The sequence below is a fragment of the Alligator sinensis genome, unplaced genomic scaffold (assembly GCF_000455745.1).
Source record: "Alligator sinensis unplaced genomic scaffold, ASM45574v1 scaffold1290_1, whole genome shotgun sequence".
NCBI lineage: Eukaryota > Metazoa > Chordata > Crocodylia > Alligatoridae > Alligator > Alligator sinensis.
This window is the reverse complement of record NW_005843103.1, coordinates 350,298-364,705: the sequence shown is the minus strand read 5'-3', so window position 1 is coordinate 364,705 and position 14,408 is coordinate 350,298. Positions and strand designations below refer to the sequence as shown.

The 14,408-nt window shown below is 42.1% G+C and overlaps 1 protein-coding gene across 1 annotated transcript in view; it reads right to left on the bottom strand.

Moving 5' to 3' along the window:
• Window positions 1–919: 919 nt before the first annotated feature.
• Window positions 920–14,408, bottom strand: part of LOC102380954 — a gene marked incomplete at its 3' end in the record, with an annotated part of 76,157 nt that continues 62,668 nt past the window's right edge. The window contains exon 16 of the mRNA XM_025193805.1: window positions 920–1,062. Within this exon, the coding sequence (XP_025049590.1) occupies window positions 920–1,062 (143 nt within the window). The remainder of the gene's footprint in view (window positions 1,063–14,408) is intronic.

The window sequence follows — 14,408 nt, the reverse complement described above, 5'->3', positions numbered from 1 at the left end:
GATTTGGGAGTCTTCTGTACAATGACAAACAGTCTTTCAGAGCTTATGTTAACTTAACCTCCAGGCCACGTGCTCGGATTGCTTGAGAAGAACTGAACTTTCAGCTGCTGTTCTCCGCTTTGTACTTTTGGAGCACCCCTGGAGCTATGAACTAAATGAAGGGAAAGTAAGTTGCCAAGAGACTTACTGGTCTTTTCCTTTTTTTACACTTTTGCACATAGTTCCAGAAAGCAAACTGAGCAGCCTCCCAAAAAAGACCAGTACAGATTGTACCTTGTCAAAGAAGATGGGTGGCTGGACTTGAACCCTCCCATATCTCTCCTGATCACCTCATTACAAGCTAGTAACAGTGGGCACTTTTACATGTGCTCCGGGGGTCAGGGAGGGGCGGCGCTTTAATTAGAGCAGCTCCGAGATCCACTCTAATTAAAGAACCATTGTGTCTTGTGTATCAGCATCACCATGCTTAAAATTGGCAGTGGGGGTGCTTGAACTAAAGCTCATTCGATGAACTTTAGATCAAGTGCCCCCGCCGCCATTTTAAACCCTGGGGACACTGATACATGAGATGCAGGAGGCTGCTGGAGCCTGACAAATTGCCATGCTAGCAGACTCATTTAATCGAGTCTGTTCTGACGTGCTGGAATTCCAGCATGTCAGAGCAGCCTCTGCACTCGTGTGTGGATGCCTAGAATTTCTTAAAAATGATTCTGCAGCCTGGTGGATGATGGGCTGAACAGTCTGACATGTAAGATGGGCCTGACCAGAAAGAACTTGCACCTCAGTCACTTAATAAATATGTCATAAACAGAATCTCTTTGATGCTGAAATTATGGTCTGTGTTACTTTTAAAGAGGTGAAGAAAGAAATCAAAATTCTCAGAATGACATGGAGGTCATGGCTTTAAAAAGTGAAATACCTGAATTTGAAATCTTTCGGTAAACAGTAGCCCATGTGGTAATCACTCCTGGTCTTAGCTATTTGTTTTTGAAGGTCTTTCACTGACTTGCTGTATCCATTGAAAATATAGTTGGCAAAAATAAGCTTTCCTTGAATGTACATCTGCCAAAGAAAATGGAAAAGAATCCAATTTTTAATAAGATGCTAAGAGCCACCTGTTATTTTAAATAACGACATTAGGTTGACACCATAAAAGAATGCCAAAGCAGGCTATATATTTAAATAAGATGCTGCTTTTAGCTCTCACCAGAGGCAGATTAAGATTTATTGGGGCCCTGGGCAAACACAGAATTGGGGGCACCGATATATTGGTTGCATATCAGATCAGCACTGATAAAAGTAAAATTAACATTATTGGCTTTTTTTGGGCAATGTAGCTGATTAATGCCACCAATAAATGCCAGGTATACGTGGCCAAGAAGGTAGCCAGGCAGCTTGGAGAGCAGCATCCAACTAGTAAGTCTGTGGGAGGGAAGAGGTGTGGGGTATAGGCAGATTAATGCATGGGCTAACAAGGCCTAGGCCTAGGCCCAGGAACCCCCAGATCCTTGGGTTTGGTATGGTAATTATTCTACAATTTTGACCCAGTTCTCATTCATTCACTCGCCAGTTATAGTGAACAATATAAAGCAAGTAAGAAGGTGGCTTATTTGCATACTTATTTGCATATCAGGCACCAGAAAATATACAAATAAGTCCTTTTCTTATTTACTTAATATTGCTTACTGTAACTTTACAGTGAGTGAATAAGAACTGGGTCATACACCTCTACGGCACCAGCACTAGGAGGGGAAGGGAGGAAGGGGCTTTTCCCCCTGCTAGAACGCAACTCTCATGGAAGAGGCCTCCACTCTTTTTCTTGTCCAGGGCCCCAGCAAATCTTAATTGGCTGGGGGTGGGGAGATCAAGCACCCCATGGTGGGGGGGGAGTATGGCAGAGGTAGGCACTGGCCAGCCAGGGTGGTGAATGTGACCCAGGGCTGGAAGTGAGTCAGGCTTAGTGGGGCAGGCAGCGGCAGCACTGGAAGGGGTGGCTATGGGAGGGGGTGACAGGGAATTTTGGGGTGGCTATAGCTCCCCAAGCCCCCACTGGCACTGCCCCTGCTCAGAGCACTTCGCTGTGCTGCCTTTCCCTCAGGAGCCTTGCATTGAGTACCCTGAGCAGGCGTGGCACTAGGAGGGCGTTGGGGGGGGGGGCTATAGCCACCCCAAAATTGCCCATAGCCACCCCTCTCGGTGCCACTGTCACCACCGCCATCACCCGCTGAGTCCACCCTGAGCACAGCCTCCCCACCAGGTAGAGGCCGACGCAGCCCCTGGCCCCAGAGCCCACAGCTGGCAGTCTGCCCTCACCCCACACACAAATCCAGGGGGCACATGCCCCTACATGCCTCCCACAGGGATGCACCAGTGGCAGGGAGCTGCCCCGCTTCTCTACCCCTCCCAGACAAGCTGCCCATAGCTCCATCCCGCTCCTGGCCCCAGGGTCCCATTTACCTCCCTGGCTGGGCAGCACCTGCCCCTGCCCCACTCCGTCCCTCACCATGGGGGTCTCGATCTGCCCCTGCCCCTTACCTCCCCCACAACCCTTTCCCCCCCGCACAGACTTACCTGCAGGCTGCTCAGCTGTGCTCCTGGCCATGTGTGTGGCAGCAACTTTAATTTTGCAGGTCCCCCACCCTGCCACTGGTGGGTGCCACACTTGCAGCTCACTCCTCAACAGGGAAGCAAAAGCTGCAGGTTTAAACTTGGGGCCATTTTTATCTCCCTGACACTGATTGTTTGAGGAGTCCCTGTGGCCCTGCTGCTTGCTGCCCACCAGCAGAGAGACAAAAATGGCATCAGGTTTAAAACTGCAGCTTTCACTTTCACTCTGGTTGGCAGGGGCCCCTGTGCCTGGGCCCTACTGGCCCGTGCATTAATCTGCCTGTGGCTTTCACTTTATTTTACTAACCATATTTTTGTAGGACTTTGTGCAAGATCATTTCTGTGCACTTAATTTCTCTGGAAGTGGAGCAACACTCAGCATGATGTTTCATGGACTAATAAACAGTACATCTACCTGTCCTGAGGACATCACAGTCTAGGTTAGGCATGATAACCACGAGGTATGATATTATGAGGGATGATAAGCACAACAAAGAGGTATGAATGGAAGGGAAACCAATACAATGTCATGTCATGACATGAATTCGTTTTGCATTGTACCCAATTGTGTTAGTTCAATTTTTTAAATAAATTTGTATTTATTAAACCGTATCAAGACTAGTGTCTCCTGGGCCTTTACGGAAAACAGCAAACTCCACATTTCAGTGTTTTAAAGTGGATAAACTGGCTTGCAGGGAGGATAAGTAATTTGATCCAACAAGGTCAGACAATGAGTGAATCAGACCTAGAAGATTTAGACTGCACTATGTATACTACACCAACATGTCTCAGATGTAAAGACATAAATGCTAAAAACCCAGGGGAAAATGGAGTCTTTTGTATTCTTTTCTCCCTTCAAAATTAACACAGAAGACTAAAGATAATTCAAGATATTCCAAAACAAGAGGGATGCAGATAACCTGGAGAGGGTCCAGAGAAGGGCCACTCATATGGTTAAGGGCCTACAGACCAAGCCCTACGAGGAGAGACTAGAGAAACTGGATCTATTCAGCCTCCACAAGAGAAGGTTGAGAGGTGACCTTGTGGCTGCCTATAAGTTCATCACGGGGGCACAGAAGGGAATTGGTGAGTATTTATTCACCAAGGCGCCCCCGGGGGTTACAAGAAATAATGGCCACAAGCTAGCAGAGAGCAGATTTAGATTGGACATTAGGAAGAACTTCTTCACAGTTAGAGTGGCCAGGGTCTGGAACGGGCTCCCAAGGGAGGTGGTGCTCTCCCCTACCCTGGGGGTCTTCAAGAGGAGGTTAGATGAGTATCTAGCTGGGCTATTGAGGTCCCTTCCGACCCTAACATCTATGAATCTATGGAAAAAAAAAAAACTGCAAAGGTACTTTGTAAAATATTTAAAAAACTGAAGTTTTTTGGGTTACAAAATATTTTAACAGTTTTTCCTGTTCTTTTATTTTTTTCCCCATAATTCCTTTAAAAACATGATTAAAAATACAATTTAAAAAGTTTTCAAGTTTGGGAATGTACTGAAAAATCATCATTTCTGGAAATGAAACATTTGCTAATCTAGTCAAATTTGGGGAAAATGTATATCATGTTTATATTTTTTTGCAATTTTATTTTTTAAACAGGTCTTTTTTTCTTTTGAAATCATTTGATTGATTTTATTATTATCCACTTGAATACTTTGTCCTTAGCATTCTTCTTCCATGTATCTCAAAGTGCTTCATTGGGAAAGGTAAGCATTATCCCAGTCTTGCAGAAAGGAAACTTGCAGAGACCAATAATAAGTGAAATGGAACTGATGCCTCTGGGTACTTTATAGTGAATCTCAGCACCTGGCAGGATAATGCCCTATGTTCATTTCTGCCTAGGGTCGGAGTACTCCAAGAAAAGACAAAGACTTTCTCCCAAATTGCAGAAGCTGACTTCCATTGGGGGAATACATTGTATGGTTTCTAATCTGAAGCTAGAGAAAAATCTACTGAGATTGGATACAAAAAGACATAAAGGTAGAAGCTGTGCTCTCCTTTTACTCTGCCTAATACAGAGAAGATGCAGACAGGACCAAATTCTCCCTCCCCCTGAAATCCATTACACAATTCTGAAGGTATAAAAGTGCTTTACTGTGAGTGAGAATTGTGCCCACAGAGTTTAAAACACTGAAATAACACAAATCACTTTTAAGCTCAGGGTATATCAAACTGCTCATGTTTGTGGGATATCCTCTAGGGTACGCAATTGGAAACATCTGGCTTGCTTCATGGAAGTATCTCAGCAGGCAGTGCTCTCCTAGTCAAGATGTTTTAAATACTTTAATGTAATGCCTATTAGAATAACAATAGCTGTATTCACTAGAAGACAATCTAGTGGCTGCAGAGCCATTGAATTCTCACCACTTTATGGTCAAACTAATGATTGTTTGTTTGCACTGTAACCAGGAAAGCTCACAACATAGAATGTCATGTTTGCCTGTAGCTAAATGAGAGAAACCCCATGTTAATATCCAGGGGGGTGAGTTGTTAATATTCTAGGTAAAATGTCAGCAAGGTGATGTTGTTTCATTAATTTCTTGGAATGTTTTTCTTTCAGTCATAAAGCTTGTCTTGTTAATGTCTAGGGCCCAATTTAGCAGGAAGTGCTGAATCTGTTGGGTATGGATACTGAAGCTTCTCTTGACTGGGAACTATTATAGTGTGTTGCAAGGCCACACTTCCCTCTCTTCCAAGAATCAAAATGTTTAAACAGCATGCATGTTGTTGCCAAAGGAACTCCCTTTTCATCTCTTTCACTCTACTTTGTCCATGGTGTGTTAGAGAAGGGAGTGGCAGCATTGTTTAACCTCAAGCAGTGGGATTATGGTTAAACTCAAACCACTGCAGCCACATGGTAGGGTGTCTCTGTAAGCAGGGAAAGCCAGGCAGCTGCTTCCAGGGTCGAGGGGCCTAATCCTGTGCAAGAGTTTCCAGGGTGTGCAGGATCAGGCCACTCAAGTCCCCAGGGCACCTACCTGACACGGCTGAAGAGTGAGGATAGCTCCAGCCTGCCTGCCTTCTCCCACCACTGATCTGATGGCCACCTACAAGTTTATCAGGGGTGACCACCAGCATCTGGGGGAACGTTTGTTCACCAGAGCGCCCCAAGGGATGACGAGGTCGAATGGTCACAAACTACTTCAAGATCGTTTCAGGCTGGACATAAGGAAGAATTTCTTTACTGTCCGAGCCCCCAAGGCCTGGAACAGCCTGCCACCAGAGGTGGTTCAAGCGCCTTCATTGAACACCTTCAAGATGAAACTGGATGCTTATCTTGCTGGGATCCTATGACCCCAGCTGACTTCCTGCCCTTTGGGCAGGGGGCTGGACTCGATGATCTTCCGAGGTCCCTTCCAGCCCTGATGTCTATGAAATCTATGAAAACCACAGAGCAAACAGACATCTGCTGCAAAGAAGCAACACTGTTATACACTACACAAATTCTTTCTTCTGCTCTCCCTGTTCCTTATCCCCTGCAGGCACCAGGAACCATTAACTATCCTGAACCGGTATCTCCTGTCCTTAATGGTAGGAATGTGTGCCTTGGCTTGACCTCTATTTTCTGCCATCTCTGGCTGTCTGTACAGACTCTGCGTTCACGCTCTTTCTGCCTCTGTAAGGCCTAGAGTAATATGGTAGTGTCCAGTGCAAGCACCAGTCACTGTCAAGACTGCATGGGAGTAGTCCTCCTTTCATTTTGGCTGGAATTAATCATGAAATCAGCTATACCCAAAGGGAGCTTTGATACTGTCCTGCTGCTGAAAGTAGTGTGTAGGACATGCATGTTATGCTGGCTCTTTTAGAAGTCTGATTCTGCTTAGGACTGATAAAATAGGGGAACCACAGAAAGTAGAGAGCGAAATAGTCTGCTAAGTTATTGTCCTTCCTTGCCACCTTCTTGAGCAGTTGTAACTTTGTTCTCCACAATGTATTCTGGAAGTCTAAAAAGTAACAAAGATGCCCCATTTTCCAGAATTGTACAAAATGAGGATTTAGGGAGAAGGCTGGGCAACTGTTCCATCTAAAACATAAATATGGTGTAGTAATACAGAGTGTAGTAAAATTCTTCCAAGAGAATATCTGTTATGATACCACATCTGACAGATCTTCCTGTTATTTCAGTGGGTTGCCTCTAGCAGTGACCACAACTGGTGTCAGAAGAATGCAACATTTTCCCTGGCCAACTGGGTAATGTTATGACATGGAAGAATTTAATTCTCCCACAGAAGCAATCAATTTGTGCCTTCCAGCATAATATTTAAGTATGCTTATAATATTGTTTTGCTTTTGTTTAGTTATTGGTCAAAGTTACCTAATCCTTTTCGAATTCTTAGCGCTCTTCTAACTCAGCCTTCTGTGGTGGGTGATTTTTCACAAACTAGCTGTGGGATGCAATTAGGAGGTCTGTCTTAAATATACTGTCTTTCAAGTTTACACATTTTTTCTCATGCAATACAAAACAAAGGAATAAATAATCACTCTTTTGAGCAGAAAGGCCCAGAACATCTGGACTCTACACAAATAATACTACCAACCAGTGAGTTTATCTAGAATCCTTAGGTCCGACCCTCATCAGATATAAATCAGAGTAGCTATACTCATCTAGCCCATCCAGCCCCCAAACTTCATGAAATAAAGTATTCAACAAAGGGAGAACATGCTAAACTAAACTCTAGTGTTAACAACGAGACAAGCTTTTGGATGGCACTTCTAAATAGTTTCAAACCTGGCACAAACTGCCAAATAAATTGTCTCAGGAAAAAATAGTCTAAAAAAATATTCTTGAGAGAGTTGCCAGATAATGAATTTGGGGCCAAGAGGTTTTTCTTTTTTTTCCTAATTATACTATATGAAAAAGGTCAAAGATGATTTTTTAAAGCAAAATGCAAAAATCAAAATAAAGAGGAAAAATTAGGAACTTCAAAGCAGACCTATATATTAGAAAACACAAAAAAGTCAAAATACATACATTTTATTATGTATGAGTATAGGTTTGTTTGGTAAGTGTCTCAATCTGAATTCCTTCTAGGCTTGTAGATGGTTTATTTTTAAAACACAACTATTAAACAGCAAAAAGCAGTGTTGGGGGGCATTCAATTCACTCATTCCTTTATGTACTCTCTGTATCTTTTAGGTTGATAAAAGGAATAAAAATGAAGCAGCTCTTTTGCACTCATTGCAGAGTCCTTCTGCCCATTTTTCCAATGTACTCATTTCCCAGATTAAATTCTTTCTTTCTTTCTTCTGTTTAGCAGTATTTTATATAGATTGGCAAGCTCCGAAAGTTTACTGTTCAAACACATTCACAAACATTGATGGCTTTCCCTTAAAGTGGGTCAATAAACACACATAGGTATGAGTGTGACACTGGTATTGAAAATAACAATTTTTTTACACACAAAAATACCTTCAATTTGTTCCAGAGCTTTTTAAACAGAATTGATAGACACTTCAATCTCTGTTGGGTTTTGTAGTAAAACTTCTTTCCTGTGCAGGTGATTTGCTAACAAGATCCTAGAGAATATTTATTAGGCTTCTAAGGATCTCCTGTGTCTAGAATGTTATAGACTGTATCCTAGAATTTCCTGGGTGAGTCTACATGTGCAGTTAATTCGAAGCAATAAACTCCAGAGTAGTTTGAGCCAGAGTAAACTAGTCTTGGGCACAGTGTCTACACATATGCCCAGGACAGCAGCTGTTTGAGCCAGGGTGGTGTAGTTTATGCCAGGGCCACTCCTGCTCTGCTCTACCCCAGGCTCTGTGGCTTTGGGCAGCAGAGTGGCTGGCTGGGGCACAATGGTGCTGAAAGTGGACAGTTGTGTGGCTAGGCATCAGGTAGGAATCTGGCCCCCTGCTGGCTGGGTTGCCTGGGTGCAATTTATGCTCATGGTCAGTGTCTATACATGCATTTAATTGCAGTGAATTACTTTGCAGTAAGATAGTACTGTAGTAGCACAGTACTATTTTACAGTGGTGTTAATTAGTTTGCTGCAGCTTAATACTGTTACACATGTATGTGATGTTTTACTCCACAGCTAATTAGTCTACTCTGCAGTAAAGTGCATATGTAGATGCAGCCTCTGAGTACCAATGTCTCACCACATGAATTTCCCACCCAGAGACAAATATAGTACCACTGGGCATTGTTTTCTTTTCAAGTGGGCTTAAAGTCCTTTCCGTGTTTTAGATGTTCTGTGGTTACTGCTGTTGACTGGATAGTGAGATCTGAAAATACTTCTTGGAAAGGCTACATGGTTCAGTAAAGTTAAACAGGTTGGTGTTTATTCCTGAAGGCTGCAAGCCACTAACAAAACATCTCAATGTTGATTCAGACTTCTTGTACCACTCTGGAGCTCCAGCTTTGCTTAATGTATAAATGTCTGTGTTTATGTATATAATTATTTAAAAATATTCCTGGCAAATCCAGAAACCATGTGGAATGTTATACCCATCATCTTTTTTGTTCCAACTCATCAGAAATGTGTGAGACTTAGATGCAAGCAAATTACATGTACAAAATCTTTCATTAGTGGTAAGAAAGATGAAGCTTGCATAGTGTGGAATAGCTTTGGGAGGGTGATCTGCTGTACTATGCCGTTCCAAGCTCAATTTGTCACTTTACTTTTTTATGAGCTTGTGGAGTGTTCTGAAGCATCTTTCCAACTATTGGACATATTTAAGCATCTTTTAGCCAGAAATTGCATGTTTTTATTATGTTCAGCTACAGTCATTAAGTTGGAATAATAACAATCCAGTGCATTTCCCTCTGCCTAAGTTCAAAATGAGTACTTTAATTTTGGCTCATTCCAACTTAAGAGTGAATTGTCTTGTGGTTCATACCATACTTCATTACTATTGTATTACTTGGTTTGTTACATTATTCATGAAGAATTGACTAAGATAAGATTATGTATTAATAAGCTGAAAAAAATCTAAATTGAAGGAAGAATAGCTAAAATCCTTTAAGGAATAAAGATAAGCAGCATGAAAGTTTATTTTTAGTTTCAGTACAAACAATACCTTTGAAAACCACTATGTACAATAGTGGCACTAAAGCTTGGCCCCTCTGCCCCCTGTGAGCACACAGTGCTCAAAGGTTTTGTAGGCACAGGAACTGAATCCCAGCCAAAGATTCCTAAGTGGGGTTGGATTTGTCCATATGGCAGGAAGCGCATGCCATGATCAGAGAGAAGCTGCTACCCCTGGGAGAAAACTGCATCACTCTAATGCTTCTGCAAAACTATTTCTTCAAGGCATTTGAAATGATTCTTTAGAAAGCTGTCCAAAACCAAATGCTTAGTGTCATAGAACATGCTCCCCTTGATGAATACATTTACTAAAATTTGAGCAACTTCAGCTTTTTATTATGTATTGTTTACCATTCACTCAATTGTGTTTATTTAGCTGAACAAGTTATTTAAATAGGAAATTTAAGGATAGATCATTTCTTTGAGATATGCTAAGAGCAGCTGTGTGATTCATAGGACATAAACGTTGATTTTACTCCTTTTGAAGATGTATTCTCTGATCATCTAATGTGCACAGGGATGGACTCATGTAGAGGAAATTAGTTATTTGCTTCAAGAAGAAAAATCTAAAATTAATTAAACTTGGATTCTTAATTTAACAGGACTTGAGTTATTTTCTTCCTGGACATATTATTTTTGCTGCATATAAACTTAATGAATTATATATAGACTTGATATAGAAACTAAAATACCTGATAATTGTAGCTGAAGATGTTTGCTTTCATTTAGGGATGACTTCAATGAGAAAGGATGGTCACGTAACTAAGGAACAAGACCGAGTGTCAGGAGAACAGGGTTCTGTAGCTAATTTCCAAGTGACTTTCAGCAACATACTTCTAGCCTGATTTTCAGAGCAAGAGTGGCCAACATCCATGTGTATATAATGTACCGAGAGTGAACAGTGTCCTCTGTCCTGGTCAGAAAATTGCTTCTACTTCAACCCATCTGATACTGTGATCTACATGGGAAAATCATTGAGAATGATGCTCTGAGGTTATTGATTGGTCAGCTCTTGAACCACTCTGGGTGCATATACATGTGCCCTTGCAGTGCTGTTGTTACTGCGCCATCATTTAGTACTTCCTTTTGGAAGTACTGAATGATTCCACAGTAACAGCCCCGTAATATGTCATGCACGCCACACAGTTATTTTTCGCTATACTGAGGGAGCACATCACTATGGTGACATAGCTGTGACATTACAGTTTTTCCCCGCAGATGCTATGTCACTGTAGTGTGTTGCGATGGCCATGTACCATCATGTATAGACACGCCCCTTGAGGACTTAACTACCTAAAAACCTTATGGCCCCTGCTGCCTGTTACCACAGATATGGTGGCTCAGTCATGAAGCATCTTCCCTCCACACACATCTTTGCAAGTCATCATACTGCAGAGGGAAGACAGAGGAGGATTTAAGCAGTTTTAGAAACTTTCATTAGACCAGGAACAACTGGAAGTAAAAAATATAGTGAAATGGTTGCAGTTAAGTGTTCTGCTTCCTGGCCATGCCATTGAAAATGTTCTAAGTTGCTGTTAGCCTTTTTGGTAGATTAACTTGCACTGACTGAGCTTAATAACCACAGAGTGGTTCTTGCCATGAGGAATCATTAACTTATTTGTAGAGATCAATTGAATAAGGCTGGTCTGAATGCTTCCATGGGAATAGCAATGAAGCTATCATCTGGCGCATTGTTTTTTGTCCAATTTAATTTGACTGGCTTGGGGTATGCTTTGGTGGTTGCAGTCAGTCAGGTGTGAAATGGATTCCTTTCTTCTGCAGATGATTTTTTTTTTGCCAGGGGGAAGAAACTGAAACTTTTATTGAAAAGGACTTTTAATGCCTGCATTCAATAAGGCAAACTGCAAGCTGTACTTTAATATCTTGTGGTTAGTAGGGCTGTGCGAAGCTTCGGGTGGTGATTCTATTCGGAGGAGATTCGGCCCGATTTCAGTGGCTGAATCTCCGAATCTGAATTGAATTAGGGGACCAATTTAAAGGTCTGAATTGATTCAAAGCTCTCCGAATCTTTGGAAAAGATTCAGAGGGCTTTGATGATTTGGGCAGTCCCTGGTGGCTGCAGTAGGGGGCTCCAGCCACTTTGAGCTGGTAAGTACTCAAAGGGATGGGGAAGTGGGGCTGGGCGGGGATTTGGAGCTTTAGCCTGGCCTGGCTGATTCGGAGATTCAGAGGTTTGGCAGCAGCTGAATCACAGAATCAGATTAGGCCAAATCGATTCGGAACAGTGATTCCAATCACTGAATCGAATCACTGTCCCCTGATCAGCCGAATCTGAAACGAATACTAGCCGCTTTGCACAGACTTAGTGGTTAGGCTCTTGCTCAAAAAAAAATCTCTGCATATTAACACCGTTGCCAATTAGCATCTAGTCTCTAAGAAGAGTAATCAAGATCATGCTGACAGATTGATCCCGGTTAGATTTCAGTTCCTTTGACCTCTTTTATCTTTATCACTCTATGTGCAGACCTTGCTACAGACTGACCCTTTACTGGTGGTGCGTCTTTCAAGCAACGAATAAGGGGAAAGATTATTATGTTAGATTGATTGGTGTTGTGTATTCATTGTATATTGTTTCTAAATGAGTGTGCTAACATTAGGTAGGCTCATGATCTGTTTTTAAAAAATTGGATTTTTTAAACTGTAAAGCTTTGCACTGTTCTTACTTATCCCAGTCGCATGGAACACATCCATCTGGTAATGGCTGGCTGGGAATGGAGCAACACTCACATGGAACACATCAAAAATATTCCTGTAAAGCTGACTAGCATGTTAGGAATACCATCTCATCCCTGTCTTCAGCAGCATAAACTGCTGGTTAATCAATATAATATTTTATTATAAATGGTTTTCCATTGTTATGGAGGTATTGGAGTCCAGTGAGCTACACACTGGGGTTAACTAGTTCTGCCACTTTCTTCAGTCATCAAGAGATGGCCACACACCTCATTTATTCACTTGTTTCCAACAGCTCTATAAATGAAAATTAGTTTAGTCAAATTGTTAATCTGAAAAGTTTCCACTTCCATCAAGGAGGAAACGTAATGCTTTATTTAGCAACACTGTGTAGAGAAATACTTTAAACACTTTAACTTCTTCCAATCCATTTTTTCATTTTTAGATATAGTTAAGTAACTTTTGTTTAGGCTGAGAGTGTCACCCAGTGGACGGGCAAATTGATCATAGCTATGACATGCTTTTTATTTGCCTTCCATTTTAAAGAGAGTAATTAGCTCCTCAGCGATGGAAATAGTTTACTGTTACTGTTCCCAGGATTGACGATTTCTTGGAAGTTCTTCTGTTCTGAGTGCCATGATGTGCTAAAAACTCACACTGAGCAAATGCAGAAAATTATTGTTGCTTTCTATTGCTATTATGTTTACAGGAAATAACCACAAAGTAATTAATGGCAGTGTTGTGGTAATGTTGCAGCCATGATGGTCCAGGAAAAATACAAGAGGCAAGGATTTTTGTGGCTGATGATATCTTTTATTGCACCAACTGTATAGTTTGGGAGGGACATAGGCAAGTTTTGGGGTACCACTGCACTATTTCTCAATTCTCTTAAGAGAAAAGCCTTCTTAGAGACCTAAGGAATGGTACATTGGTACCCAAAATAGAAGCATCTTGCCTCTCATAATGTAATTAGTGAAATGTTTGTTGTTGTTGGGAGAAAGTAATACATAGCTAAAGAAAAATAACATTCATAGTGATGTTTACATGGTGATTCAAGAATTAACTCTGACTGCAATGTGATTTTATGAAGTGCACTTAAATAGTACTCATTGTGAGCTTAGTATTATATGGAATTACTCGTGTGAGCAAGGGCTGATGAATCAAGTTGTCTTCTCAATGTTTACAACTGTAGCACAGTGTAAACATGCAACACACTTTTATGGCCAAATCTTCCATAGAATAAATCATCCAGCTATGAAAGGATTAGTTCCTGGAGTTCCTATGCTTCCACACTAGATACAGCATTGTACTAACATAATGGACACTTAATCCATAGTGACATGTCTCATTTAAACTCTTTCATATTTGCAAAAGTCCACTTCAGTATGTTGGAAACATCATGCTTTTTCCCTTTGTTAAAGATTAAGACACCCTGTTTTCCAGTATTCCTCAGAACTTATTTATAACAAATGAAACAGAATGCTATGAAAACATTTAAACATGGTAAAAGCTAAAGGCTGAAGTTGAAACTAAGAAACATTGTTCATAGTCTAATGACCTGGCTAATGGTACATGTACAGTAGGGCTGCGTGAAGCTTGCATTGCTGATTCGATTCAGAGGAGATTTGGCCCGATTCGGTGGCTGAATCTCTGAATCCGAATTGAACTGGGAGACCAATAAAAAGGTCTGAATCGATCTGAAGCCTCCAAATCAATTCAGAGAAGATTCAGGCAGTCCCTGCTCGCCGCCCCAGGAAGCTGGACCAAACTCTGTGCCAGTAAGAAGGGGGGAGGGGGGCTGTAGGAGGAGAGGGGGACCATGGGGGGGACCCCTGCCAGGCCACATCCCTGCCTGCTTCCCCAGCTCCCCTGAGCACCCCCTGACCCCTGCCTGCTCTTCCAGCCCCATCAATAGCTGCCCTGCCTGGCCCAAGCATCCTGGCACTTAAAAAAAAAAAAAATAAATAAAGCCCTGCACTCACCAGCTCCTCCCAGGTGGCGGGGGGATCCCCGTTGCCCCTTGCTGCCCCATGCTGTGTGGTGGGGGGTGGGGCTCTGCCATTAGCCCCCC